Here is a 27,181-nt window from a genome sequence, read left to right as displayed (position 1 = left end):
CATCGGAGTTAGGATTTGAGGTTTTCTTGTACTAAATTTGACTTTTGTTATCAATATTACTTTATTTATTTTATTTTGTTTTAATTTCACACCAAAAAAAATCAGCTTTACGATCGAGCATTGTTTGAGACAGTTTCACATTCAAAAGAGTAATGAGATAATCAGACCAGAGGAAGTAGATACAAAACAGAGACGACCTTTTATCACATAATGAAGGTTGATAACTAGTAAATCACCAAGCCATGTATACGTAGGATAATAAGTGATCAAGACGAGCTCGGATAGTCCGTGAAATCTCGCGAGTCATGAGGACTATCGTTGGCCGAACAATTGAACCAAAAATGTTAGAAAAAAGTCATTACAAAGGGAGAAAGCGTTTTTGAGTAGATTCTGTAACTTGAATAATGATGAAAATTGCATAGAGCCTCTTATAGAGGAATAGGAAGACCGGTTTACATGAATTAGGATTTAGGCGTGAACAAACGCGATCGCATTATCAATTGGCCGGTTGCCATAATTATCAAGAAAATCTCCCTTTTTACCCAGTGGGTTCGAAATTTAATTAATCCGCTGATTATTTTTTAAGAATAAAGTATATATGACATAAACTAATTTCATTTATCTAGTCTAATGTACTAATTCACACTTGCTACTTTCTTCGTATTTCTTTTACAACTCACTTTAAATGAAAATCAATATAAAAAAATTTATGGATAAATCTACCGAAATAATTGTATATATAAAACATCACACTATTTATGTTTCATAGAACATACTTCTTATGCTTATATCAGTAACCAACCAATATCAAATTGACATTAATACTGTTCAGGACATGGAAACAAAAACAATAGTAAAAAAACTAATATATTATTGGGGATGAATTTAATGCTTGTGACCGAAGCAATAGGCCCAAACATAAGATTCTTTTGATTTTGCCTTCGATGCCACATGCAACTAATAAAGAGCTTTCACACTTTTATTTCTGTTTTTGATGAGCCATCAAAGGACACTAACTTTCTATACATTTTGGCTTCTTGCTTCGAGAAAAACACACCTTTTTATTCCAACAAAATAAATCAAATTATTTCAGAGCATATCCTCTCCATACAGTATTACTAATAACTGTTACAAACAGAACGTAAAAGTTTCTTTATTGAAATTCCAATATTGTCTTAGCCATATCCTTAATTACTACACTACTTATACAGATTCAAAACATCCAAGTTTGATACCAATCATCGCATTTCCTTAAAACCATAGGGCTGGTCATATACAATTCACAGGATTTTTCCATTGTATTGTATATGATCAGAAAGGATTCGTAAACACGCAAATTGATTATAACTTTCTTCTTTTTTCAAAAATGTGATATTCTCAACAACAAAATGTATGTTTTGAAATTTTTTGAATTGATAATCTAAAACGTGTTATTCCTTGCAATTATCATATTTCCTCTTATCGATACAACTATATTGATTTTAAAGGAATCCTAATGCGATCTCTTTTACAGCAGAAGGGGTCATATGAGACACAAACTACAATTGATATGTATGATTAGTGCTTATATATGATTAAAACGGTTCAAGACACAAACTACGTAGTGTCTTAATAATAGCAATGGTTCAAGTTAAGATGTTTATGATAATACGGTAGTCTTCGTGTCCTTGCATATTGTGATTTTGAAACTATTATTTCTTATCATTAGCATAAGAAAGAAAAAATAAGAAGAAAGGATTCAAGACTTGTATGTGTGACAACAAGAAAAAGCGAACAAAGAAATTAGAGAGAAGGCCCCACTTTGCCTCCTTCGCTTCGTGGCAAAATTCCCTCGAAGCAATATACAGTATAAGTAAATTGGTTCACTCGTTTTAGTGTCATCAAATGTCTAAATAGAGAAACTCTTACCACGAACTGTATATACAATATGTAATCGAGTTGATTTTCTCTTTAGCTGTCAGCTCCTTCTTACTGAGCAAGTTAACAAATTTCATAAACAAACGTTAGTACGTGTCTAGATTGATTATCAGATAAGTAGGTAACCATCTATTACACTCGTTAAAAAAAATAAAACATTAATAGATGATCAAAACTTCTACTGTCACAGTTTTTAAGGATAAATCTGCCAACAATTTGTTTTTAACTTTCTACCAAACAATTCAATGATATGTGTAGTTGCACTTCAATTTCTTCGGTATAAAACACCTAGTTATCATAAAAATAAAAGTCCCGAGACCCCAGTGGTTGTGGATTTGTTGTGAATTAGAGAAGCACACTTGTAGATAACGAAACACTAAAACTGCAATAAGTTCTAGTCTTTTGAAGTGAAATTTGGTTATATGCTGTTTAAAGAAGTCAAAGCTCAACGGACCCGAGATTCTGTCGGAAATTTCCTTTATTTTCATAATTTGACATATATCTTCTTGGTGGTTCTGAAACTGACCTCTTACCCAATTTCTTTGATCCCATCTCTTTTGCTCCATTGATGAACTCTCAACATTATTAAACTATACGCATACTTTCATGCATAGTTATCTTGTTCTGGACGATTCAAAAACGTGACACGAATACAATGAAATAAGATGATTAATGTTTATGTAATATAATAGAACAAGAATGTGATGTTGGTCAGGTTTTCGGAAGCCGTTTTTGTAGGACTTTCTGCATCAGATTACACACGAATTATTATATCAGAATATAATAAAACAATAATTTGACAGTAATTTGTAGTAGATAGGTTGAAGGTCACTAAGCTATCATATATGAGTTATATGTTATAAGCATGTAAACCGGTTTAACTCGAGTATTGGGTTGGCCTGTTTATCTTATATATGTGCACACATATGTATACATTATGGGAACATACATGTATAAGAACATAAAAGTTCGTTGGACATAATATAAAAGCTTCCACACAGACAAGAAGGAAGCTCTCGTCATACTTCCACCATAATTTGGTTCAGCGTTCACTTTCATAGTTCTTATGGGGATAGAGATTGCAACTGCATGATTCTCTCTAGAATAAAAAATGATCCTGATGAACCTGTATGATTCATTAAATTTATAGACGACCTTAAAATCAAACATTTGTGAAATTGCTTCCTAATACATACTGTATGTGAAAACGTTAAAACATAGAAGAGATAAAATAGTAACAAATCTTGTGAAAAAATTGGAATATCTGGTCGTTTAATAAAAAATATATTTGGTCAACCTGGTCGTTTGATTATTAAAAGCAGGGTTTTGGGAATGAATTCCCAAAATATGAATATAAGCCCAAAAACAAAAACAGCTGCGACACAAAACCATTAAAATGTCAACATGTTAATGTAGAGTACATTCAATCTTATTTTTTGAAAAATTATATCATAAATTAAAGAATTAACTTCTTCGTTACGTAGGCATATCAGGAATCATGATCAAATGTATTGCGGACTTTTAAACCATAAATTTAGTTCATCTTGGTCCGATATTTTCTTATTCTATATATTTTAAGAGTATTTATTCTGTACTTACAATGAAAATTTATCACATTTTACTGGGAGCCAATAAGAATAAAACGCCATTAAACCAAAAACAAAAGAAGAATAAAAGTAAATTTCATTAATTTCTGGCAATGACTAATCAAATCACAGTGACATTAACACAGCTATTTCCAGGTGCTATCCAGTACACTTGACAGTTCATAGCCAATCAGGTTTTTTTCCTTTTTGCATATAACAAATAATCAATAATACTCGTTAGATAAAATGTTTGAATCGAGTCAAACGTAAGTAATCTTTGTTGCCAAAGTCAAATGTGAGTACTTTTAAACAGCTTTCTTTATTCATTTTACTCGTTGGACGATATTCAAATCTGGTAGATGCCAATCAAATTTGTTTTACGACGGAAAACAAGTTTGTAGGAAGTAGGAAAAAAGGTAGGAAGAATATTTGATTTTACTTGATGTAAAGAAACTGCTAAAACTGTGAAATAAAAATTTGACTGATACGATTCCTTTTCAGAGGAGCCTTCAGACTCCGTGTGAGCTTGGCGTTAACTAAAACTAGAAATTAATTGATCAGTCAATTTTATGAAAATTTCTCGGACCATATTCTAAAATTAGAAATATGATGTGTCCATTTCCATTCATTTATTCGAGCTGACACCACCAAGCCTCTTTCCATGTATACGTACGCTTAGTGCATGTAAATAACACTGTCACTGAACACGGATATTATCAGTTTAGAAATAACACGTATATAAGTACATAACGTATTAAACACTTCACTTTGTAAGTCATGTTTAGAAAATCGAATTTGATTTGATTAGCGTAATTAAAAAAAAGGAGTAATCTGATTGATATGCAAAATAGACGGTACATATTCAAAGTTCACTTTCTTCCAAATTAAGTGTCATGTTTCGATACGGAAGGATGGAGTCAGTATCAATTAAAAGAATCAATTTTCTCAATGCAGACGACATTCCTACACATATGTAATGTGAAGTACATATATGATATATTCATATATACACAGGTACCTATATCATGCAATGCGAAGTACATATATATATATATATACGGTACATATATGATATATCATATTTTTGTGTGGTCAAAAGACTCAATATATATACGATGTACCTGTAATGTGAAGGATTTGTGGGTATTTATCAGAAAAAGTGGATAAAAAGGATGACTTTTCATAAATGAGACCCTTCTACTAGTTTATTTCTTTTATTGCTCTTAAAGGAAAGGAGGCCATTGAGCTGAAGAATGGCTCTGCAGTCCATGCAAAAAAGAAAGAGAAAAAAAGGATCGAAAGATAATGCATAAAAGGAATATTATTTGTTATATCAGTTGTATTCGTTTTTTGTTGTTGGTAGAATTACATAATAGCTTTGTTCTGATTTTTTTTTTTCATCCCATCAATAGCATTGTTCTGATGAATGGACCATCTCGTACATCACTCTCTATCTCTCTTTCTCTCTCTCTCTCTCTCTCTCTCTCTCTCTCTCTCTCTCTCTCTCTCTCTCTCTCTCTCTCTCTCTCTCTCTCTCTCTCTCTCGCATTTCTTATCTGTTCTCCTCTGATCTCTGATTCGAATATTTACTTTCATGTACTGAGACGTGTCACTAGTCAGAAAAAATATTCAATTAATGAGTTGTAAAATCCCAAAAATTCGAAATTTTGAGAAAAAAAGAGAAATTGCTCATAAGTTAATCGGTTTGCTTTTTTAATCAAAAGAAAAGGCAAGACTTGATAGATATGGTAAAAAAAATAACTTCACTTGTTCCATAAGCAACAACCTCTCCTATGTTGTAGGCATTAGGCCTAAAGTCCTCTAAAACCCACAAGCTTCTTCTCACTCTTCTTCTTCTTTATCTTCTTTATCTTCTTCAAGCCTCTATATACATCATTGATCATTGTAGTCATCATCATCAGTTCATCATCATCATCATGCGAGTGAGAGAAATAAGAAACTGTTATGTAGTTATAATGGTTATGATACAAATAGCGAGCTGGGTTTACGCAACAAGCAGGCATATTGATTCCAATCAAGTTTCTTTTCATCCAGGTTTAGTTTTCATTTCTTCTGAGATTAGTAATTACTCATACGGTCATACCCTTACTATATATGTATGAAGGTAAATAGTGATAGGCGGATATGTAGATATGTTGATGTGAAGAAAAATTTATCTGTTTAGTTTCTATCTGCAAAACAAGATTATGTTGAATTTGTGATGTCCTTTTTCTAGTTTTGAGCAAATTAAGGACTCGAAGTTGTAATAGCTAGTGACTATTTTAGACTGCCGTGGTCCCAAATATTCGTGTGATTAACGGTAAGAAAATAATTATAGTGTGAAAATGAATATTACTTTTTCTTTACTATATAGATGTGAAAATGAATATTACAGATCAGACAACAAAAAAGGTAGATGATAACTGTCTCTGTGTTCTTGTGTTTTCTTCTTAGAGCAAAAAAAAGAAGCATATAAAATGTAGAGTATTATGTTCTTATTAGTGGAAACTTGAAATACTTTATACATACATATATATATATATATATATATATTTTTTTTTTCTTAATAGTAGTTACTATTGGGCCTGCAGAGAGAAGTAGCCCACAGGCTGCAGAACACAAGTCTATGAGGCCCATATTGAAGCCAAGCGAGAACAAGGAAAGAGAAGAGATGGAGAAAGGAAGAAGAATAGGATCAAAGCCACCAAGTTGTGAGAAGAAATGCTATGGATGTGAGCCATGTGAAGCAATCCAAGTTCCTACCATTTCTTCAGTTCCTCACCTCTCTCCTCACTATGCTAATTACCAGCCTGAGGGTTGGAGATGCCATTGTGCCCCTTAATTACTTAACCATTCTCTTTGTTAGTCTATAATTAGACACAATATTAATTCACATACAATATGTCTCTCTCTTAGATTATTATCATCACTAATGTAGGCTTGTAGTAACTATTTTCGAGCTATTTTAAATGAAGCGTCAAAATGATTTAAAACAAAACAAAACACCAATTTACTTATCACATACCATTTCAGCTAAAGGTAACAAGAAATCAACTTTGTGCCAGGTAATTCCTTTGTCAATATAACTAAACAACCATTTTGTTATTGCCAATACAAGTCAGTAATTCAATAAATTCATTAATGGTTTTCGTTTTAACTAAAAACACTAATAAAAGAGAGAGAAAATCGGTAATTTTCTTTAATGTACAAAAATAGGAAGCTGAATAGTAGAGAGAGAGAGAGAAGAAAGGCAAACGGAAATTGCTGCGTTGGGTTTTTTGAGTTGCAGTCGGAGAGAGTGTGAGGGAGATAGAGAGAGAGAGAGAGAGAGATTATTTTCTCTTTGGATCTTTCTTCTTCCTCAAAGAGAGAGAGAAAGTGAGAACACGAGAAGAGCCTTTCCTTCTCCGTCCATTCTCTTCTGTTGCATTTTTTTTTTCGCCGTAGATCAGCTTTTTTTTTTCTTTTTTTTGTTTGGTGTCGTAATCGGTGTTCGGGTTTACGAGTTTCTTGATGAACGAGCCTCCCGATTCAAGGTAATTCTCGCTCGAAACTTGATTTGATGCTCCTTTGTTGATAATTTACTCCACGGATTTTGGGATTTAGGTCACATTCAAGGGGTTTCCGTTGTCTTGTGTTGCAAGCTTTGGGGTTTTCTTGGGGAATGCTGGTGATTTGACGCGCGTCGAATTCGGAATTTCTTAGTAGGAGATGATTTTAGGTCCTCGATTGATTATGGTGTGTGATCGTTTATCGAATATTTTTGATTCCGGTTAACGGAGATGAACCTAAATGCGATGAATTTTGCGGTTTTTCAAGGACTCAATTGTTTGTGGTGATGGACATTTTAGGTCACGTAAGCTGAAATGTTTTCTTGATTTCGTTTGATTTCACAGTGGCGAGGGCCTCTGAACCACGGGAGCTAATCTCACATCATTGGTAAAAGAGTTCTTCGTGTTACTTCAGCTGCTGCTAAATTGTCTCTCGTGCGTTGAGGTGGAAGCTTTGAGAAAATGGGGCGTCGCAGAATAAGATCAAGAATCCGGAAAAGCCATTTTTACACCTTCAGATGCCTTAGGCCAAAAACTTTAGAAGATCAAGGACCTCATATCATAAATGGACCTGGATACACGAGAATCGTTCACTGTAACCAGCCTCATATGCACCTTGCTAAAGTCCTTAGGTACACTTCAAACTATGTGTCCACAACTAGGTATAACCTCATCACTTTCTTACCCAAATGCTTGTACGAGCAATTCCATCGTGTTGCCAATTTCTACTTCCTCGTAGCAGCGATTCTCTCTGTGTTTCCTCTCTCCCCATTCAACAAATGGAGTATGATCGCGCCATTGATTTTTGTGGTCGGGCTTAGCATGGGTAAGGAGGCCTTGGAGGATTGGCGCCGGTTTATGCAGGACGTGGAAGTGAATTCGAGGAAAGCCATTGTTCACAGAGGGGATGGCGAGTTTGGTCGTAGGAAGTGGAAGAAAATCCGTGTCGGGGATGTAGTAAAGGTGGAGAAGGATCAGTTTTTCCCAGCTGATTTGCTCTTATTGTCATCAAGTTACGAGGATGGGATCTGTTATGTGGAGACGATGAACTTAGATGGCGAAACCAACTTAAAAGTAAAGAGATGTCTGGATGTTACTCTGCCTTTGGAACGGGATGATGCTTTCCAGAGTTTCTCCGGAACTATCAAATGTGAAGATCCAAATCCCAACCTGTATACTTTTGTTGGAAATCTTGAATATGATGGTCAGGTTTATCCGCTTGATCCTAGCCAGATTCTCTTGAGAGACTCAAAGCTCAGGAACACGTCTTATGTCTATGGGGTGGTGATATTTACCGGCCATGACACAAAAGTCATGCAGAATTCAACAAAATCCCCTTCAAAACGAAGCCGAATTGAAAAGAGAATGGATTACATCATATACACTCTTTTTGCACTCCTTGTGCTCGTCTCCTTCATCAGCTCACTGGGTTTTGCAGTGATGACAAAAATGCATATGGGAGATTGGTGGTACTTACGACCAGACAAGCCCGAGCGCTTAACAAATCCAAGAAATCCTTTTCACGCTTGGGTTGTCCATCTGATCACTGCTGTCTTGCTTTATGGGTACTTGATTCCCATCTCACTGTATGTTTCCATCGAGCTCGTAAAAGTTCTGCAGGCAACTTTCATAAACCAAGACTTGCATATGTATGATAGCGAGAGCGGGACTCCAGCGCAAGCACGCACATCAAATTTGAATGAAGAGCTGGGACAGGTTGACACAATCCTATCCGATAAAACAGGAACTTTGACATGTAACCAGATGGATTTTCTGAAATGCTCCATTGCGGGTACTTCTTATGGTGTTCGCGCCAGTGAAGTAGAACTAGCTGCTGCAAAGCAGATGGCAATAGACCTCGACGAGGAGCAAGGTGAAGAAACGACCGACCTTCCAAGGACTAGAGGAAGGATGCATGGGTATGCTAAGATGCCCAGCAAGACATCATCAGATATTGAGTTGGAGACTGTAATCACTGCTACTGACGAAAGAGATCAGACGCAGTCCACTGGTGTCAAGGGGTTTAGTTTTGAGGATCAACGTCTCATGAGTGGAAACTGGTTATATGAACCCAATTCAGATGACATTTTGATGTTTCTGCGCATACTGGCTGTTTGTCACACTGCTATTCCCGAAGTGGATGAAGATACAGGAAAATGTACTTATGAAGCAGAGTCTCCTGACGAAGTTGCCTTCCTTGTTGCCGCTGGGGAGTTTGGTTTTGAGTTTACTAAAAGAACTCAATCAAGTGTGTTTATTAGTGAACGATTTTCAGGCCAACCAGTTGAAAGGTGTGATTGTAACTGTAAATATTCTCACTTATTTCTTTCTGTCTCAGTGAACATATATCTAACTACATGCCGGATATTTTACAGAGAATACAAAGTCTTAAATGTTTTGGACTTTACTAGCAAGAGAAAAAGAATGTCTGTTATCGTCCGTGATGAAAAAGGGCAGATTTTTCTACTCTGTAAAGGTGCTGACAGGTTGGCTGCATAACTTCTAGCACTTCCATATGCATATCAGTTCTTCTGAAGTAAAGTTCAATGCTTTATCTTAAAATTTTGCAGCATCATTTTTGACCGCTTATCCAAGAATGGTAAAACTTATCTAGAAGCCACTTCCAAGCATTTGAATGGATACGGTGAAGCAGGTTTACGCACGTTGGCGCTCAGTTATAGAAAGCTGGATGAGACTGAGTATTCGGTCTGGAACAGTGAATTTCACAAAGCCAAAACTTCAGTTGGAGCTGATAGAGATGAAATGCTCGAAAAAGTATCTGATATGATGGAGAAGGAACTGATTCTTGTCGGTGCAACTGCAGTGGAAGACAAACTGCAGAAAGGGGTATGCAGTGGAAGTTTAGTTGTGATTCTCACCAAGACGCGAAATTTTGAACATTTTTTTCAGCTTAGTGTTTATTGTTCGTTTCAGGTCCCTCAATGCATAGATAAACTTGCCCAAGCTGGTCTCAAGATATGGGTTTTGACAGGAGATAAGATGGAGACAGCAATCAACATAGGGTATGTTGTTCTTCTATGCTGCTGATAACACCACGGCCCCGAAAATGGGAGGTTTTTTTATAATTGATACTAAATGAAGTAAATTCTTTGTTTTTCCAAATGCAGATATGCCTGCAGTTTACTGCGCCAGGGTATGAAACAGATATCCATAGCACTTAGAAATGAAGAGGAATCACCCCAAGACCCCGAAGCTGTATGTATTAGGCTGATATTACAAAAACCTACATTACTGCTTCATAGCATTTGATGTGAAAACTCGTTTTGTTGTTGTTAATGGCCAGGCTGCTAGAGAGAGCATTTTGATGCAGATCATAAATGCTTCACAGATGATCAAACTAGAGAAAGATCCACATGCAGCGTTTGCTTTGATCATTGATGGGAAGACACTTACATATGCTTTGGAGGATGGCATTAAGTATCAGTTTCTTGCCCTGGCAGTTGACTGTGCTTCAGTGATATGTTGTCGTGTCTCTCCCAAGCAGAAAGCACTTGTAAGATTAATTCACCACAATTCCTAATGATATCTTCTTATTTTCGATGGAAATCACTTATTTTATACTTATCTTGGTTTTCTAGGTAACGAGACTAGCAAAAGAAGGAACAGGAAAGACAACCTTGGCAATTGGTGATGGTGCAAATGATGTTGGAATGATTCAAGAAGCCGATATAGGTGTAGGTATCAGTGGCGTTGAAGGCATGCAGGTAATCACACTCTCCTTTGTCCATACAACGAGACTCATATTGGTCTGTTTCTGATTGCAAATCCATTGTTTTTTTTTTTTGCAGGCTGTAATGGCGAGCGACTTCTCCATAGCCCAGTTTCGATTTCTAGAGAGACTACTTGTTGTCCACGGGCACTGGTGCTACAAAAGAATAGCCCAGATGGTAACTATCTGTGATTCAAATAACTATTACACAGGCGATTTCATCGTTACCCATTTAAACAAGATACCAACCTGACTCATATACTTTTCTGACAGATCTGTTACTTCTTCTACAAGAACATAACGTTTGGTCTAACTCTCTTCTACTTCGAGGCTTTCACCGGGTTTTCTGGTCAAGCTATATACAACGACTCCTACTTGTTGCTGTTCAACGTTATTCTCACTTCTCTCCCCGTCATCTCCCTCGGAGTTTTCGAGCAAGACGTGTCTTCAGAAGTTTGCTTACAGGTTTACTCCTCTCCATTCAGTTAAACCTCTCCAATTTAAATTCCAAACCCTTCTTCTAATCTTACATTTCTCTCTCTCTCTCTAGTTCCCTGCATTGTACCAGCAAGGCCCCAAGAACCTGTTCTTCGACTGGTACAGAATCATCGGGTGGATGGGAAATGGAGTCTACGCATCCGTAGTCATCTTCAGCCTCAACCTTGGCATCTTCCATGTCCAATCTTTCTCTTCCAATGGCCAAACAGCAGACATGGACGCAATGGGAACCGCAATGTTTACTTGCATCATCTGGGCAGTGAATGTACAGATTGCTTTAACGATGAGTCATTTCACTTGGATCCAACACGCCTTGATCTGGGGAAGTATCTTCACCTGGTACATCTTCCTTGCTCTCTTTGGCATGTTACCTCCAAAAATCTCAGGCAACATCTTCCACATGCTTGTCGAAACCCTAGCACCTGCACCAATATTCTGGCTCACCTCACTGCTGGTCATAGCCGCTACAACACTTCCTTACTTGGCTCACATTTCGTTCCAGAGATTGTTAAATCCTCTGGACCATCACATAATTCAAGAGATCAAGCATTTCAGGATTGACGTCCAGGACGAGCGTATGTGGACGAGAGAGAGATCCAAGGCTAGAGAGAAGACGAAGATTGGAGTCACGGCTCGGGTTGATGCCAAGATCCGCCAGCTGAGAGAGAGGCTCCAGAGAAAACACTCTATTTTGAGCGTTATGAGCGGTATGAGCGGTACGAGCGCCTCAGCATCAAGTGATACAACGTCCACCACACATCATAGTTGATCCAGTAAGTTTTTTTTTTTGCTTTCTCCTTCTGACTTCCTCATTCTCGAGGAAAATCCGTTAAGTTGGAGGAAGCAGAACAAAGAGAGTATTGGGATTGAAGATAATAGGAAACAAAGAAAGTGAGGAAAGAAATTTGTATTTGTGCGAGTTTGTGTGTGTGTATACTAAAGAAAGAAAATCGAAAAAAAGAAAAGAAAATTGAATTAGTGAGTTCATCATTCTTATATGTAGTTTTTGGAAGAAAGTAATGTTTTTGATGTAACTGAAGAATCGAAGTATGGTCATATTCACAGGTAGGTATGGAAACTGCTTTCATTCATTATCTCTGTCTCATTCAAAGGGAAGTCTATATATATATATATATATATATATTGCCTGATATCATTGCAAGAGAAAGATAATTCGATATTTAAATACTCAGCACGAAGAGATCCATCGATTGGTTTTTCTTTACATATAGTATTTATATATGTATATATTAAGAAAGAAAGTGATGGAGAATATTTCAAGAAATACCGATAATGTCTTTGAACCATTTGAAGCTCTTTCTAATGGATCCCTTCATCTTCTGTTCGACGGAGTAAACCTTATAGCCAGCGACTCTTCTCTTCCTCCGCGATTCCGGATCGCTGAAACTCCAGCTTCTAGATGCCGCACGATCCGCGTTTGGAACGCTTTTGCTTTTCTTTATCTTCATCTGGTAATCGTTCGTCTGATCGGCGGTTGAATCGTCGAAACTTGCGGTGTATCCTCTCACCGCAGCTGCGTCTCGGCGGTTTCCAGGTGCGGCGGCGGCTGGTGGTTCCATTTCTTTGTAATAATTCTCCATGACCGGCTCCTTGGGTTTGAGTTTTTGTCTGACGAACTAATAGTCTTCTCTGTTTTTGTTTAATGGATTTTGTCTGTAAAAAGTTATAAAAGGAAATTTACGAAATGATTTTTTCTTTATCAAATAATAAAAGGCTTCATTTTTGGAAATTCATGTGGAGTTGGTCAAGGACCCACTTATGTTTTTTTCTTTTAAACGCAAAACAATTTTTTTGACGTTAAAATTGCTATACAACTTACAAATAGAGAAAACGTAAATACGTAAATTTGGTATTAATTCATTAGACTAATCATGTTTGTTTTCTATGCTTGCCGTGGTTTGGTTTGTGTGGATGTGAAGCTTTCCCAACTATTTCTAATAGGCACGTGGATTTGTCCAAACCAAATTTCTCACAGGAAATAAATTGAAGAGATAATTTGAATTCATTTCTTTAATAAATGTAATAAAAACTCGCTTCGTGTTTTCTTGAAGAAAACTATGCGGGACGACAAAAAGAAAAAAAAAAACTATGCGGAACTTTTCAGACCAATAATTTCATTTGAAATATATAAAGCCGAGCAACCTTTGTCGGCGGTGGGCTTGACTAAACTTATAATGAACATTATTACATTAGCCCCTAGGAAATTTATATACATATCTGTTTCAGAGAAATAAAATATTATTTTCAAAAAGTTAGAAGTTTATATTTCTAGTAGGGCCAAATAACATTATTTGTAAACTAAAATACGATCTCGAAATTAAAAGAAAGATGTAAAAAGACAGAAGAAAAGGCATTACTGCATAATCCACGCGTGAATTAGACAAATAAAGTCTTAACGTCATAGTTACTTCTTTGTTACTTCTTGGTGAACAGTTAAAATTCATTTTGTTTTCATAGTTTATATTTTTAATGATAATTTTTTTTTAAGACGATTCTCTAATATGTTAACTTACAGAAAGATCAAGTGATAAAAAAATAAAAGAAGTATTAAATATGGGATAGTTTAGAATGCAAAATAAGTTTAGATAATAATAGATAATCAAAAGGTTTGTTCTTTAACCCAAAAAAAAAAAGATAATAGATCATAGGCTTTTTTTAACAAATTTTTAAAACATTAAAAACCAAAAAAAAAAACTGGGTGTTAGACCAAGGGAGGATGGGATCCTTTAAGCAAGAAGAATAGCAGCAATTGGATTGAGATGGATGGCACTTGGCTCTTCAAAGCAGATCCGCAACCTTTAAGCAAGAAGAATAGCAGCAATTGGATTGAGATGGATGGCACTTGGCTCTTCAAAGCAGATCCGCAACGTTGGAAGGAAGCTCTTCAACAACAACATTATAGAACTTCTGAATATCAAACAGCATCCTCTCGTCGTCTCGTGTCACGAAGTTGATCGCCACACCTTTCCTCCCAAACCTTCCACTTCTTCCGATACGGTGGAGGTAATTCTCCGGCTGTGTCGGCAGATCGTAGTTGATAACCAGAGACACTTGCTGCACATCGATTCCACGAGCCAAGAGATCAGTTGTGATGAGCACACGCGACGATCCCGACCTGAACTCTCTCATGATGACGTCTCTCGTGTTCTGGTCCATGTCTCCGTGAGTCGCTGACACCGTGTGGTCACGTCCTCTCATTTTGTCTGTGAGCCAATCAACCTTTCGCCTAGTGTTCACGAAGATGACGCTCTGAGTGATTGCAAGCGTCTCGTAGAGATCACAAAGCGTCTCGAGCTTCCACTCCTCCTTCTCGACGTTGACGTAGAACTGCTTGATACCTTCAAGGGTCAGCTCGTCACGCTTCACCAGGATTCTCACTGGCTTGCTCATGAACTTCCTTGTGATCTCAAGAGCTTCCGGTGGCATTGTTGCTGAGAACACACCCACTTGGATCTTTGGTGGGAGAAGCTGGAATATGTCATAAATCTGAAAAAAAAAATCCCAACATCAACAAAAAAAACCAGTACTTAGATCATCATGAGTTTTAATATGGCCATAATGGCAAATGGATTTGACACTCCTCCTGGGAGATATAGATAGAGACAAACCTGGTCCTTGAAACCACGGGAGAGCATTTCATCAGCTTCATCAAGAACAAACATCTTGATGTGGTCAGCACGGAGGGATTGCCTCTTCAACATGTCAAAGACACGTCCTGGAGTTCCAACAACTACATGGACACCAGCTTGGAGGATGCGCTGATCCTCACGGACACTGGTTCCACCAACACAGGCATGAACCTTGACACCAAGGTAATCACCGAGGGCCCTCATGACCTTCTCGATTTGCTGAGCGAGCTCTCTAGTTGGAGCTAAAACCAGAGCTTGGCACTGGACGAGGGTGAAGTCTAGCTGCTGCAAGACACCAGAGCAGAAAGTTGCGGTTTTCCCTGTCCCAGACTGAGCCTGTTGGATCACATCGAGACCTTTGCAAAAGGGGACGATTCCTCTTTGCTGAATAGCAGAAGGCTTCTCAAAACCTGTTATTACAGACACAAAAGCCCACATTAGCTGGGGTTTCAAAAAGAGAGAGACATAGATCACAAAAAGAAAGCTTTCTCAAGGTCTTCTGCACGTACCATAAGCATAGATCCCCCTCAGAAGGTTCTCTTGGAGACCCATGGCGTCAAAGCTCTCGTGAACCTCATCATAAGAGGTGAAGAACTCATCTTGTCCTTCAAGTCTGTATCCATACAATACAATTAGTAACTAGGGTATAAACATCCGTGTGGAAAAGAGCAAAACTCAAGAACGAAAAGCGATGAAAAAAGAAACAGAAAACTCACACTTCGTTTAGCTTTTGGTCGAACTGACGTGCATCAAACTGTGTGCCTTCTGGTGCAGATCCTGCCATGACTACATACACAGAACAACAACAATAAGGGATAAAAGAAACGTATGGAAAAAGAAGAAAAAAGACAACTTGATCTCGCGGGAAGATTATTGCAGAGAATGAATGTGACAGAATAGCCAAACTCGTAGTCCATCAAGAGAGGAAAATAAGCATTAATATCTGTCTCCGATGATGTTCGGAGAGAATGTTTTAAAAAGGCACATGGTTATCCAATATTGTAGACACCACTCAACCTAATTTCTCCAATTTATAGTCTTAAATACAGATACACAGTGAGTCTAAGGTCAAACAAACAAAAAAACACCTTAGCTTGAGTAGGACCCTGTTCTATTGAGAGAGCCTACAAAAACTTGAGTCTTCCAAACGGAACCTATTGGTTACAAATTCTACAAAACCAGTAGGAAAAATTGCCACTTTTAAGTGATAGATAGATCCTAAATAAATATTCGTCATCATCAACCCAGAATCTAATAGAGAGATTCAAAAGTAACGCGATCTAAGAGTATCGGCGGAGAAGTTTTCACTTTTCAGATTGTAAATCGCAGAAATTTTTAAACTTTACCACATCTATCGAATAAAACACCCAAACCCAATCAATGATTGGAAAAAAAAATAAAAAAGCATACAAAGGCATCGACAATCACAGGAATCGAGAAAAGAGAGACAAATCCGATGCAAACCTGGAGCAAAGTCGAAAGAGATTGGTAGCTGAAAGTAGAGTGCTTTTTTGTTAACTTAGGGAGCCTGAATCTCCCAAAATCCGATCTAAACCGCGAAGGGAGAGAAAAGAGCGAGCGAGAGCGAAGATTGAGGCTTAAAAGAGAGACTGAAGAAATCGGAAAGAGGCAGAGGGCAAACGCGATACTATCTTTTATATACTCCTCTTTTTTTGTTTTTAACGAGACGTGTTAGGGTTTTCTCGATCGGAAATCTTCTCCTATTCTTTTTAGGAATTCCGGTTTTACCCCTATGTAATCTTTCATTAACTTTTTTGGGTCGGACAAGGATTTTCCTAGACTAGTTCTTGTCTTAACTCAATTTTTAACAATTTTGGCAAATTGAGAACAAAAAAAACTTTCAATCGATGAAAAGATTATCTAGTGAAAAAAAATTAGGAACAATATGTACTACATTATTTTGTGACCAGAAAAGCAAACATTCTTCATTAATTAATTTTCTCTTGGAATGTTTTTGTCTTTTCCAACAACCTTTTTCTTAACAAAGAAGTTATTCGGGATTTACAATCTAGGAGAATACAGAAGTGAAAGTATTAGCAGAAAATATCTTTACGAACAACACCTCTTCTTGAATTTGTTGTACATGGAATTGTTGCAACAGATTCAGTCTTCTTCCTCGCTCACTGAAACCGTTTCTTTCCCCAAACCTGCAAATCAAACACGAATTTAAAGAAAATTTTTAACTTAGAAATGGGCCTAGGAGGAGGCCCATTAATAGTAGAGCTTACTTTTTAAAATCGGACTAATCCCTGCCGTTCATTAGATGCACCTGATGATCGCTGTCTTTTGGTGAGGCGCAAAAGCTCAGAGAATAAATCAGAGAGAAGTCGAAAAAGAATGAATTTCGAACTGAAAAAATTAAAATTTCACAAGTCAAATATCGACGATATTATCAATCTCGATCTCTGATATTTTTGCTGTCTCTGAAAAAGAAAGGAACAAACCCTAAAACAGTCCCACCATTTTATTTTTTTCACTAAGTCCCTTCCCATCTAATTGCGAATTTCGGATCGGCTGAAGCAGTTCCGATTGCAAAAACAATGGCTTACGCTTCCCGTATCATCAATCATTCCAAGAAGGTTTCTGTTTCCTCATTTTCATTTTCTATGCCTTTTTGATCGGTTTTTTTCCGTCGATCATGTTTCGTGATCTTTGTGTTTCTCTGCCAATCTGAATTATATAGCTTTTTCTTCTTCCTGGTGATTTTCTGGGTTTTGTTCGAATCCGATAGACTCTTCATTTGATTTTCTTTTAACGAATCATGGTCATTTAGAGCTTTAGTGAACTCATTTGTACATGTTTGAGTTATTTTTGATGAGAGAGGGTTGTGTTCAATTAATGTCAGTAGCTTTTCGCTTTTATGATTGGCAATTGTGGTGTTAACTGTACATTCCTCCATGCTTTTGTGGGGATGATGAATAGCTAGCAGAAAGTCTCTACTTTTACAGCAGAGTAATTTCTCAGTTGCTCAAATATCAATATCTGTAAATTGTGTAATTTGACAGTTGAAACATGTTTCCACTTTACTGCGTCGTGAGCACGCTGTGTCCGCCCGCGCTTTCTCCAACTGTACACAAACCTCTCTCACTGGAAGAGAAGGTAAATGTCATTGCTTTCCTCAGCTCATCTGATAATGAATGTAAACTAGTTTCTTCGTCATTTCTTTTAGATTGTTTCGGAAACAAGATTTGACATTCACATCGAAGAACATGATAACGATCTTGACCATGGGATTGATAAACTGAATATTAATATGTTTTGAGTGTATGCTTGTTGCTTCAGCATTTTCTGTTTTGGTCTTCAGATATGCTCAAGACTCGCCTGAATTACTCCGTGGTAGAAAGGATTTCGAATGTAAGCCCCTGCTGTTCAGTTTCCTTTCTCATCATGTCTTATAGCATGATTCGTCTGTATTTTTTAGTCGTAATGTCATTAACTGTATTCTTTTTAGGTACCAATGCCTAGTGGTATCTCAGCAATGAGCACAAAACTAAGCAGCACTATGACGGGGCCAACGTTTTTCAGAGAATGTACAAGGTAGGTATTCATCTAAAAAACATATGCCAAAATGCATTCTTCTTGCAGCCTGCTTGAATACATAAGTCTATCCTAACTGTAAGCTTCTTTTGTTGCATATCAGCTCCCAGATGCGATCAGTAAGAGGATTTTCATCCAGCTCAGGTAATTAACTCTTCATCCAGACTTTATTTTTTACTCTTGTAACTTCCTGCTTGCTCTTATTATACATCTTTGTCCGCAATGATAATTTCTGTAGAGAAAAACAATTTTCTGATTTTAGTCTTGCCAGGTCTTTTTTCGTACCATTCGTAGGAAAAACGTCATGTCTTGTATATGCTAGCTATGTATTTGGATAACGACGTATAACATGTTTATCACAGAATTTCTATTATGAAAATTTTATCAGATCTTCCTCCTCATCAAGAGATCGGAATGCCTTCGCTCTCGCCAACAATGACTGAGGCATGAACCCCCGAGTGCCTCCTTACTAATATTTACATGGATAAAAATTACTTTATATTTTTACTAAAGCTATATGTCCAAACTTTAGGGTAACATTGCCAAGTGGCTGAAGAAAGAAGGTGATAAAGTCGCTCCTGGTGAAGTGCTTTGTGAAGTTGAAACTGTAATGTTACTTGAAGTTGAAACTCTTCTTTGTTTTTACTATCATGCCAGGAATATAACATTAATATCAAGCTATATATTTTTAGGACAAAGCAACCGTCGAAATGGAATGCATGGAAGAGGGTTATCTCGCCAAGATAGTAAAGGAGGAGGGTGCAAAAGAAATTCAAGTTGGGGAGGTATGAAAATATCTGGCCTTTGGAGACGTGTTTATTATCTTCGTTGTCATTTGTAGAATCATTTATAGATTCTCCTGTGTTTTTGTCCGACTAGGTGATTGCTATCACAGTTGAAGAAGAAGAAGATATTGAAAAGTTCAAAGATTACACCCCTTCATCTGATACTGGTCCTGCTGCCCCTGAAGAAAAACCAGCTCCGTCCCCACCAAAGGAAGAGAAGGTCGAGAAGCCAGCCAGTGCTCCTGAAGCCAAGACTTCCAAGCCAAGCTCAGCTCCTTCAGAAGATCGTATCTTTGCTAGTCCTCTTGCAAAAAAGTTGGCTGAAGATAATAGTGTTAGTCTCCAAAATTATACTTCTAAAGCTATTGTGCTTAATCTCCATGCTCTTAATTATCTCCTACATTTCCCTCTAAATCATTAGGTACCTCTCTCAAGCATCAATGGCACAGGCCCTGAAGGACGAATAGTGAAGGCTGATGTCGAAGAGTTCCTAGGTAACATAACTCCTTGGCTCTTCTCTCTCATTACATTTATCTCCGGGACTTTCTTGTCTCTATTAACAGAATTTACACAATCTCTTTGTCCTAATACATCTTCCTGTGGTACAGCTTCACGCGGTAAAGAAACTACTGCCAAGCCTTCCAAGCTCACAGATTCGAAGGTTCCAGCTTTGGACTATGTTGATATCCCTCACACTCAGATACGAAAGGCAAATATCTATACAACCTTTTATATTGATTGCTTGTTGGATTTCTGGATAACTTGGACCCCATATCTCTCTGTTTCGTACTATATAAGCCAAATCTCCCCTATTCAAGGATTCTGAAATCTGTTTATTGTATGATTTTGACAGGTCACAGCCTCACGTTTGGCATTCTCAAAGCAAACTATTCCTCACTACTACTTGACCGTGGATACATGTGTTGACAAAATGATGGGGTAAGCATTACGTTTCAGATGATGTATTTTGATCCGGTCAATGGATGCTAAACACAGCCATTTTTTTATGCAGTCTTAGGAGTCAACTGAATTCATTTCAAGAGGCTTCCGGCGGGAAACGGATATCTGTAAATGATCTTGTTATTAAGGTACGATGAACCTGTGTTTCTCAAAGCAAAGCCAAATCAAATCTCCTTCTCTGTCCTCCATTGTGAAATCTTTTCTTATTCGAAATTGCAGGCTGCTGCATTGGCTTTACGGAAAGTTCCTCAGTGCAATAGTTCATGGACAGACGAATACATTCGCCAGTAAGTGTATTTGCTGCTTCAGAGGCTCATGATAACTTTGTAAATTCTCTAATTTATTGGTTCTTTTCCCCCTCTTTATGAACAGATTTAGCAATGTGAACATCAATGTCGCAGTACAAACAGAAAACGGGCTTTACGTTCCTGTTGTAAAGGTGCGCGAAGACTAAATATAGTTAATATCTCTCTGCAGAAACTTCAGATCTCTTAAAAAACCCACTTCATCAAATTGCTTTATTCCAGGACGCGGACAAGAAAGGACTGTCCACAATTGGAGAAGAGGTTCGATTCTTGGCTCAGAAAGCGAAAGAAAACAGCTTGAAGCCTGAAGATTATGTGGTTAGATTTAAAATTGGTCACTTCTCACTAAAATAATGCTTCTCCGAAAGCAGATCAGCCCAAACTGTTTCTTTTTACAGGGAGGAACATTCACAGTCTCCAACTTGGGAGGACCTTTTGGCATCAAACAATTCTGTGCCGTCATTAATCCACCTCAAGCTGCTATTCTAGCAATCGGATCCGGTAAAGCCCTACTCACGCACACACACACACTCCATCCACTGAAGTTTCTTCCCCTTAACTGATTGTATTGTTTGTGTTCTGATTCTCAAAACAGCTGAAAAGAGAGTTGTTGCTGGTAGTGGCCCTGACCAATTCAACGTTGCCTCTTACATGTCTGTAACACTTAGCTGTGACCACCGCGTAATAGATGGTACACAATTACCTGCATTCCCTATGCTTTTATCATTATCATCTAATGGAAAACGTCTAATAGTAATTCGTCGTCCTTGTGCAGGTGCGATTGGAGCTGAATGGTTGAAAGCATTCAAGGGCTACATCGAGACCCCAGAATCTATGTTGCTCTAAAATCCACACACACACATACACACACATCAAAGCTAAGCTCATAAGAGTGACATTAAATCTCAGGTTCAGACAGTTTCTACCAGATTGATCCCTTTAGCCCTGGGCACGCCTTTCAAAATTGCTTATTTTGCTATTCTTTACATTGAGTTGACAGATTTTTGTCTCAAATAAAATCTGGAATCCAACAGTTCCAACAACTTTACTGTTAACAGGATATTTGGTTTCATCACGGGTTGGCATCATAATCAACAATGTCGAAAGGCTCTTAAATATGTGATATTTCAGAATGCAATATAAATTTAGACAAAATAATACAATAGATTAATGGTTTGCTGTTTAAACAAAAAAAAGGATAATAAATCATGGCTTTGTTTATCAAAATTTTAGAACATTTAAAAAAAAAAAACTGGGTCCAGAGCGGTCGACCGACTCGCCATGGGTTAGAGCCGGGATCTATCGTTTCCTCCTCCGAGTAATCTGCTGGAACTTGAGAGGGACCGGTAAGGTCGCAAGAAAGGTTGACTTCTCACGCGAGAATTTGCAACCGAGGTTCTCAAAATGCTTCCTCAGATCGAATGAGCTCATCCTAAGATCCTTGGCTATGTCTTCTGGGTCAGTCTTGAACTTATCCACGTGAAGGGTGAGCACAAGAACGTAGCTTATCAGAAGGTTGATCTTGTCAACAGGTATCCTGGTTGAGTCAGAATCCTTGAACAAGGTCTTGCATTTCTGTCGGACGATCGGCGGAAACTTGTGGTTTTTAGCTGAATCGAAACCATCCATTGAATTCATGTCCTTGAACTTAACCAGATGTGTAAGGAACGATAAGACACCACAAACCGACTGCTTCTCAGCATCGTCCTGCAATTAGACCAAAATGAAATCAATGCATAAACAAACTGACCTGTAAATGACTATCCACAAGTTCAAAATCTCTTTTTGGATCAGAGTAAGCATACAGTGCTTCCAAGCCAAGATGATATTCAAGTGTTACAAGAAAAGGATCGAAATGTTACCTTGATATCATCCAACCTGTACAATCTGTTGCGGACGAATACGGGATAAGCATCGGTTGGTGCTCTGGGTTCCTGTCCTAAAAGCTTGTAAATATCTTGAAGAAAGACCCATTCTCCGCTTTCGATGATCTTTTCTATAGGATACGCTTCTCTCGGATTCGTCGCAGAGGCATCATGAGGAGGAATGTTGCGTGCAACCATAGAAGCGGTGCTTTCAAGAGCACTTTGGTTAACATCTACTTTGTCAAGTTTATCCTCATCGGACTTCTGAGCATCAGGATCATTTCCTAGATTTCTGGCACGCCTCTTCTTCTCCTGCATATAGACACACACACACAATATCATTTAGACAAAACAATCCTCTCAAGTGAGACTACATTAATTCTATGAATATTGCAGCTTCACATATGACTGAAACTGTAGAGTAAGAGTGGCGTTACCTGATTAATAGCTTTTTTGGTTCCAAACTCGTGGTCAAGCTCGGCTAGTCTCTCCCTACGTCCCGGGAGGACCGTGATTTCCGAAGCTTCTGAATCGGCTGTTTCTTTAGTTTTAACTCTTGGCTCCAATCTGAATATCTGCCCAGTAAAACCCAAATCTAGATTCTCAATGACACAAACCAATTCTGAATCATAATCATTTCTAATCACTAGAGCTAAGCTGAAATCAAAACCAGGTCACAGAAGAATTCGAAGAAATCAACCTTATTATGAGCAATCGGAAGAATTCTCAATGTTTGAGTCTCTTTATCAAGGACACCTAGTTTATACACACAAGTCTGTCTAGCCGCTTGCTCGCCAGTATAATTCGATCCCACGAACTCCACGCTTTTGCCAGGCGGGCTTACCACGACCTGAAGCCTCTTCTTCGACTCCAGCTTGTTCCTGTAAACCGTAACAGTCGGAGATTCTCTCTCGCCGGATTGCGCACAAGGATCGTATCCTGACGCGAAATAAGCCACAATCGGAGGGACTCTGTCTGGCTTCTCGGAGATTTCTTTGACATTAATCTCCATTGTCTCGCCTTCGTCGTGATTCTCTGTTTCGCTTGTTGTCTTCTTCTTCTTCTTCATCTTCTTCTTCTTTTCGGAAGCTTGTGGTGTCTTGAACCCCTCTTCCTCGTCCATATAGTCGTTCTGGTGTTCGTCCGCCATGGTCGAAGAGCAAGATATTCAGTCGCTAACGAAACTTCAACAATGTACTAGTGATGATATTGGAACGGAACTGAGATAAACCCTAATTTGGTCGAGTTTGTTTGGGAAATTTGCAAAACAAACCCTTATAATTGGCCGACTCAAATAAAACCCTCACGTAGTTTGGTTTTTACTTTTTTATCCTGAGGTTTAATCCTATTGAAAAGTCCCCCATCCGTTATTAAACGACGTCTCGCTATCTAAAGCTCTGACTTTTTTTCTTAAGGAAAAGGATCAAACAACGCGTAGTTCATTATAAACGACACGCTTTGTGTGAAGATCCCAATTTACATTGATCTAAGTCTAACCTTCCACGATCCCTTACTAAGGAGTAAGGATTGTATTTGTTTTTTCAAAACATTCCAGGATGTTTTAGACCACGTTTTAATTTGGAACAAATGTAAATATTTACTTGGAGCGTCACAACACTATTTTCTCAATTTATAAACGCATGCAGACTTGGCCTGAATTATGGAACAATCAATGGATAGTATAGGGTTTTTTTTAGTAACGTAAACCCATATTTTCTGTGGCATGCAAGGATTCATCTACTATCTTCTTTTTTTGTGGCCGGTAAAAGCATCATATTTATTGTGGTAATCATCAACATGTGCAGTATTTGAATGGAATATGATATTTGGTTTTGACTGGTATTAAACGGTTCGATAACCATGGTTGATGGGACTTTATTATTTTCCACGAACTACAATATTACGTGTTTGACAAAGAAAATAAAATATCCTTCCACTGTTTCAAAATTGATATCATGTTCTACCTTATGTTTGCTACTAGTGCTATTCTATTTCAAGTATCTCGAAGACTCGAACCTCATGCATACCAAAACCAATCTATATATTACAAAGCATTCATCACCTTAAGAATCATTAGACGCATAATAATACGAAGTTAAAGACAGATGTGAAAGAAGAAAAAAAAAAGCAAACATATCAAGTCAAATTTTATGTTGTACATTAATTAGTATTCTACACCAGAAAGGCAGAAACCTAGTACTCTGTTTACAAACAAACAAAAATACCCAACGACTTCTCTAATGTCAATATCGTTGACCCGATCAAAAAATAGTCTGAGTAGATATTTCTCTAATCCTGTGATCAACAAAAAGAAATGGTTTCAAATAAAGACTTTAATTCATTTCTTAATCAAAACAGAACTTTCTATCTCTATTCCTGAAAATACAAATCTCATCATATTTTCCTTTATAAGCTTGACAAAAAGAAAAGTTAAACGTATATATAAAACCAAGAAACAAAAACTCTCTCTAAAACATTCATTTGAATTGAATCATGGAGATCAACGGTGGAGAAGATCGATACGAAGAATCATCGGAGTGGTTCGTAAAGTATCTGAACCGTCAAGGCGACTGGTTAGAAAAAACCAGAGGAAATCTAATGGTTGCAGCGACGGTTATAGCTGGTATGAGCTTTCAAGTTATGGTTAGTCCTCCAGGTGGCGTATGGGAGAGTGATAATTGTTCATCTGGAGATCGAAATTGTAAGGCAAAAGCGGGAACTTCGGTATTCGAGCACGAGAGTTCGAAACGTGGACTATATCTTGGAATGGTTATTAGCAGTACGATTTCGTTTTCTGCTTCAATGAGTCTCATCCTACTCGTCATCAGTGGTTTACGGCTCAGGTATTTGTAACAAATCTTATATATGCAACGTCATATGTATTATCATTACTCGTAGATAACTTAGTTATAATAAGGTGTACTAACATATGTATATAATCAGTTATTACCGAGTTCTTTAGATAAATTGTGTCAGTGCTCTAAGTTATAAGATGGTACTCAAATATTGAGCAGTTTATAAAGAATCAAATTTGTTTTAGATATTAACTACTACTAATATGATTATCGACAAATGGACGACGAGATCAAGTTGTTGACTTTTATTTAATTAAATATAATACATTATGATTGTATCGGTCCAATTGCTGACTTAGATTAACTAAAAAAAAGCCGGTCTGATTAGTAAAAACTAAAAGTATTGCGTCGTCATTATTTGATTGGACCAAGTGTCAAGGGACAATGACCCTATAATAAATCGATTTCATAAATCGTAATATTGTTTATTCCGAAACTCTGAAATTTTAAGTAAGCAAAGTATGGTTTTTTTTTGTGTCGACAACTGTTTGGTTTTATGATTAAAAATAACATTAAAAATCTGACGATATAATTTGTTATATAGGAACCAGATGATAATGGCGATTCTAGTAACGTTTATGGTAGTAGCGGTTCTTTGTATCTCGGCGGCGTTTTTCTTTGCCGTCGCACTGGTTCAGTCTGATGATCAAATAATCAAGTATATACTAACGATTTATTTGGGATTTTGGATTGTATTTCCTGTTATAATACTCGTGAGCCAACTAGTTCGGTTTTTAGGCTGGCTTATTTGTTACATATGTTGTTGTCCTCCACGTCGACGACGGTCTCCTCCACGACTGCTGCCATTTGTCCCCTCCACGGCTGCTGCCATTGGTCCATCTCCTGCCCATTAACGAAGAGGAGGAAACGGTGGCTCGAACCCATGTATGAAATGAATTATGGTGTTTTCAATGTGATCACTAGAATAAAAGTCTCCCATGTCGATTATCATAAGGTTTAAGGTTGATCACTTTACTGTATGGGGTTTGTATTGTTTAAATACTATACTACATTTGATTGGTTAATAATTTTCTATGTGAACCATGACAAACGCATTGAGTGATTATCTATTACGTAGTCTAGTTAACGAAATCATTATTTTACCGCTGCAGCGTAAGCCTTCTCTAAATGAATGTTATAATAGTCAAAAGCTCTAAGAAAGAAAATAATAATTTCTTTTAACAAAAAAAAAAAATCACAAACGGGGATGAAAATGGAAACAACAACTTTATCGACTTTCTTTAATGAGAACGGTTTACAAAAAAAAATGATAAGTATTTCGTTAATGCGAGAGATTAATATCCGGAATTCGTAACATATAAATGTATGAATGTCTTTACACTGGTAAATCATTGATATTTTAAGTGATTAGATTGATCAAAAGTATATTATAATTTTTGTTTAGTAAATAGCAAAATAGATAATTTGTAAAGAGCCCTAGAGGCCTATAAAGAAAGGGAATGGGAAAAAGTGAGTCAAAGGGAGAGAAGGAGGTAGGTCTCTTGCTCTATAATATCTCCCTTACCTACCAATACCATTCATCTCCTATATACATATATATATATATATGATATATCACATCCATAACCCTCCAATTTCATTTTTATTTGTTAAAAACAAAACATAATAAAAACAAAGTGAGAGGGAAAAAAGAAGAAGAAAAGATGATGATGATGCATAAGAATGACTAAAATGGAAAAATATGCTCTAAAATGGAAATATCCCTTAGTCCAAAGGTCTTTCCACCTTCTTTCTCTACCTTGTTCACATCATGATCATCACTTTGACCAACCCCTCCAAAAGCTCTATATGTTTTAGATACCATTTACATCTCTACATATATACATGCATATCATTTTCAAATATGTATTATGCTGCAGTTGATTTTAATTCCATTCTAGTTGCTAAAACAACGACAACA

The 27,181-nt window shown here is 37.3% G+C and overlaps 7 protein-coding genes and 1 non-coding gene across 10 annotated transcripts; 4 read left to right on the top strand and 4 right to left on the bottom strand.

Annotated features, from left to right (window-relative positions):
* The first annotated feature begins 5,420 nt into the window (after window positions 1-5,420).
* On the top strand, window positions 5,421-6,345 carry LOC18024142 (EPIDERMAL PATTERNING FACTOR-like protein 3). Its single transcript, XM_006407089.2, has 2 exons — window positions 5,421-5,558; window positions 6,095-6,345. The coding sequence occupies exons 1-2, from the start codon at window positions 5,441-5,443 to the stop codon at window positions 6,343-6,345; spliced, it is 369 nt and encodes a 122-aa protein (XP_006407152.1). The 5' UTR covers window positions 5,421-5,440.
* Window positions 6,346-6,734: 389 nt separating this feature from the next.
* LOC18024141 (probable phospholipid-transporting ATPase 7) lies at window positions 6,735-12,316 on the top strand. Of its 2 annotated transcripts, XM_024159798.1 has the most exons (12): window positions 6,735-7,039; window positions 7,110-7,241; window positions 7,400-9,345; window positions 9,430-9,540; window positions 9,625-9,901; window positions 9,989-10,077; window positions 10,183-10,270; window positions 10,359-10,568; window positions 10,654-10,779; window positions 10,864-10,962; window positions 11,058-11,249; window positions 11,335-12,316. In XM_024159798.1, the coding sequence occupies exons 3-12, from the start codon at window positions 7,517-7,519 to the stop codon at window positions 12,049-12,051; spliced, it is 3,738 nt and encodes a 1,245-aa protein (XP_024015566.1). In that variant the 5' UTR covers window positions 6,735-7,039; window positions 7,110-7,241; window positions 7,400-7,516; the 3' UTR covers window positions 12,052-12,316. The 2 variants fall into 2 exon arrangements, with proteins under 2 accessions (XP_024015566.1, XP_006407151.1); XM_006407088.2 differs by lacking the exon at window positions 7,110-7,241.
* Window positions 12,317-12,441: 125 nt separating this feature from the next.
* LOC18024140 lies at window positions 12,442-12,948 on the bottom strand. The gene has a single exon (XM_006407087.2). The coding sequence runs from the start codon at window positions 12,881-12,883 to the stop codon at window positions 12,560-12,562; it is 324 nt and encodes a 107-aa protein (XP_006407150.1). The 5' UTR covers window positions 12,884-12,948; the 3' UTR covers window positions 12,442-12,559.
* Window positions 12,949-13,845: 897 nt separating this feature from the next.
* LOC18024139 (eukaryotic initiation factor 4A-1) lies at window positions 13,846-16,621 on the bottom strand. 2 transcript variants are annotated; one of them, XR_002900770.1, is made up of 6 exons: window positions 16,397-16,621; window positions 15,649-15,718; window positions 15,442-15,545; window positions 14,912-15,342; window positions 14,100-14,789; window positions 13,846-14,027 (listed from the first exon to the last, which is right to left on the bottom strand). XR_002900770.1 is itself a non-coding variant. In XM_024159412.1 (6 exons), the coding sequence occupies exons 2-6, from the start codon at window positions 15,714-15,716 to the stop codon at window positions 14,082-14,084; spliced, it is 1,239 nt and encodes a 412-aa protein (XP_024015180.1). In that variant the 5' UTR covers window positions 15,717-15,718; window positions 16,397-16,621; the 3' UTR covers window positions 13,846-14,081. The 2 variants fall into 2 exon arrangements, 1 of the variants encoding a protein (XP_024015180.1); XM_024159412.1 differs by having other exon boundaries at window positions 13,846-14,099; window positions 14,172-14,789.
* Window positions 15,817-15,939, bottom strand: LOC112089035. Its single transcript, XR_002900847.1, has one exon. It is a non-coding gene; the product is annotated as a small nucleolar RNA snoR98 (small nucleolar RNA).
* Window positions 16,622-17,269: 648 nt separating the features above from the next.
* LOC18024138 (dihydrolipoyllysine-residue acetyltransferase component 2 of pyruvate dehydrogenase complex, mitochondrial) lies at window positions 17,270-21,612 on the top strand. Its single transcript, XM_006407085.2, has 19 exons — window positions 17,270-17,532; window positions 17,959-18,052; window positions 18,258-18,307; window positions 18,405-18,490; window positions 18,594-18,634; window positions 18,879-18,934; window positions 19,023-19,097; window positions 19,183-19,275; window positions 19,370-19,609; window positions 19,697-19,769; window positions 19,884-19,984; window positions 20,129-20,214; window positions 20,288-20,363; window positions 20,455-20,522; window positions 20,608-20,674; window positions 20,763-20,858; window positions 20,939-21,041; window positions 21,136-21,231; window positions 21,316-21,612. The coding sequence occupies exons 1-19, from the start codon at window positions 17,494-17,496 to the stop codon at window positions 21,384-21,386; spliced, it is 1,611 nt and encodes a 536-aa protein (XP_006407148.1). The 5' UTR covers window positions 17,270-17,493; the 3' UTR covers window positions 21,387-21,612.
* Window positions 21,613-21,665: 53 nt separating this feature from the next.
* LOC18024137 (DNA-directed RNA polymerase I subunit rpa49) lies at window positions 21,666-23,635 on the bottom strand. Its single transcript, XM_006407084.2, has 4 exons — window positions 23,106-23,635; window positions 22,843-22,980; window positions 22,403-22,717; window positions 21,666-22,247 (listed from the first exon to the last, which is right to left on the bottom strand). Exons 1-4 carry the CDS (start codon window positions 23,553-23,555, stop codon window positions 21,840-21,842), a joined length of 1,311 nt encoding a protein of 436 aa, XP_006407147.1. The 5' UTR covers window positions 23,556-23,635; the 3' UTR covers window positions 21,666-21,839.
* A 1,263-nt stretch (window positions 23,636-24,898) lies between these two features.
* LOC18024136 lies at window positions 24,899-26,157 on the top strand. Its single transcript, XM_006407083.2, has 2 exons — window positions 24,899-25,248; window positions 25,805-26,157. Exons 1-2 carry the CDS (start codon window positions 24,899-24,901, stop codon window positions 26,112-26,114), a joined length of 660 nt encoding a protein of 219 aa, XP_006407146.1. The 3' UTR covers window positions 26,115-26,157.
* The last annotated feature ends 1,024 nt before the right edge of the window (window positions 26,158-27,181 follow it).

Source organism: Eutrema salsugineum, unplaced genomic scaffold (assembly GCF_000478725.1).
Source record: "Eutrema salsugineum unplaced genomic scaffold, Eutsalg1_0 scaffold_13, whole genome shotgun sequence".
NCBI lineage: Eukaryota > Viridiplantae > Streptophyta > Magnoliopsida > Brassicales > Brassicaceae > Eutrema > Eutrema salsugineum.
The sequence above is the reverse complement of the archived record's forward strand: the minus strand, read 5'-3'. Positions and strand labels throughout refer to the sequence as shown.

Coding starts and splice junctions, on each gene's coding strand:
- LOC18024142 (XM_006407089.2), top strand. CDS start 5,441: ATGCGAGTGAGAGAAATAAGAAACTGTTATGTAGTTATAATGGTTATG. Junction 5,559..6,094: donor TCAAGTTTCTTTTCATCCAG/GTTTAGTTTTCA, acceptor TTGGGCCTGCAG/AGAGAAGTAGCCCACAGGCT.
- LOC18024141 (XM_006407088.2), top strand. CDS start 7,517: ATGGGGCGTCGCAGAATAAGATCAAGAATCCGGAAAAGCCATTTTTAC. Junction 10,078..10,182: donor GAGACAGCAATCAACATAGG/GTATGTTGTTCT, acceptor TTCCAAATGCAG/ATATGCCTGCAGTTTACTGC. Junction 10,569..10,653: donor CTCCCAAGCAGAAAGCACTT/GTAAGATTAATT, acceptor TTGGTTTTCTAG/GTAACGAGACTAGCAAAAGA.
- LOC18024140 (XM_006407087.2), bottom strand. CDS start 12,883: ATGGAGAATTATTACAAAGAAATGGAACCACCAGCCGCCGCCGCACCT.
- LOC18024139 (XM_024159412.1), bottom strand. CDS start 15,716: ATGGCAGGATCTGCACCAGAAGGCACACAGTTTGATGCACGTCAGTTC. Junction 15,546..15,648: donor GACCAAAAGCTAAACGAAGT/GTGAGTTTTCTG, acceptor GTATGGATACAG/ACTTGAAGGACAAGATGAGT. Junction 14,790..14,911: donor CCCGTGGTTTCAAGGACCAG/GTTTGTCTCTAT, acceptor TTTTTTTTTCAG/ATTTATGACATATTCCAGCT.
- LOC18024138 (XM_006407085.2), top strand. CDS start 17,494: ATGGCTTACGCTTCCCGTATCATCAATCATTCCAAGAAG. Junction 19,276..19,369: donor AAGAAATTCAAGTTGGGGAG/GTATGAAAATAT, acceptor TTGTCCGACTAG/GTGATTGCTATCACAGTTGA. Junction 21,042..21,135: donor TATTCTAGCAATCGGATCCG/GTAAAGCCCTAC, acceptor TTCTCAAAACAG/CTGAAAAGAGAGTTGTTGCT.
- LOC18024137 (XM_006407084.2), bottom strand. CDS start 23,555: ATGGCGGACGAACACCAGAACGACTATATGGACGAGGAAGAGGGGTTC. Junction 22,981..23,105: donor TTCCGATTGCTCATAATAAG/GTTGATTTCTTC, acceptor TTTACTGGGCAG/ATATTCAGATTGGAGCCAAG. Junction 22,718..22,842: donor CCAAAAAAGCTATTAATCAG/GTAACGCCACTC, acceptor GTCTATATGCAG/GAGAAGAAGAGGCGTGCCAG.
- LOC18024136 (XM_006407083.2), top strand. CDS start 24,899: ATGGAGATCAACGGTGGAGAAGATCGATACGAAGAATCATCGGAGTGG. Junction 25,249..25,804: donor ATCAGTGGTTTACGGCTCAG/GTATTTGTAACA, acceptor TTTGTTATATAG/GAACCAGATGATAATGGCGA.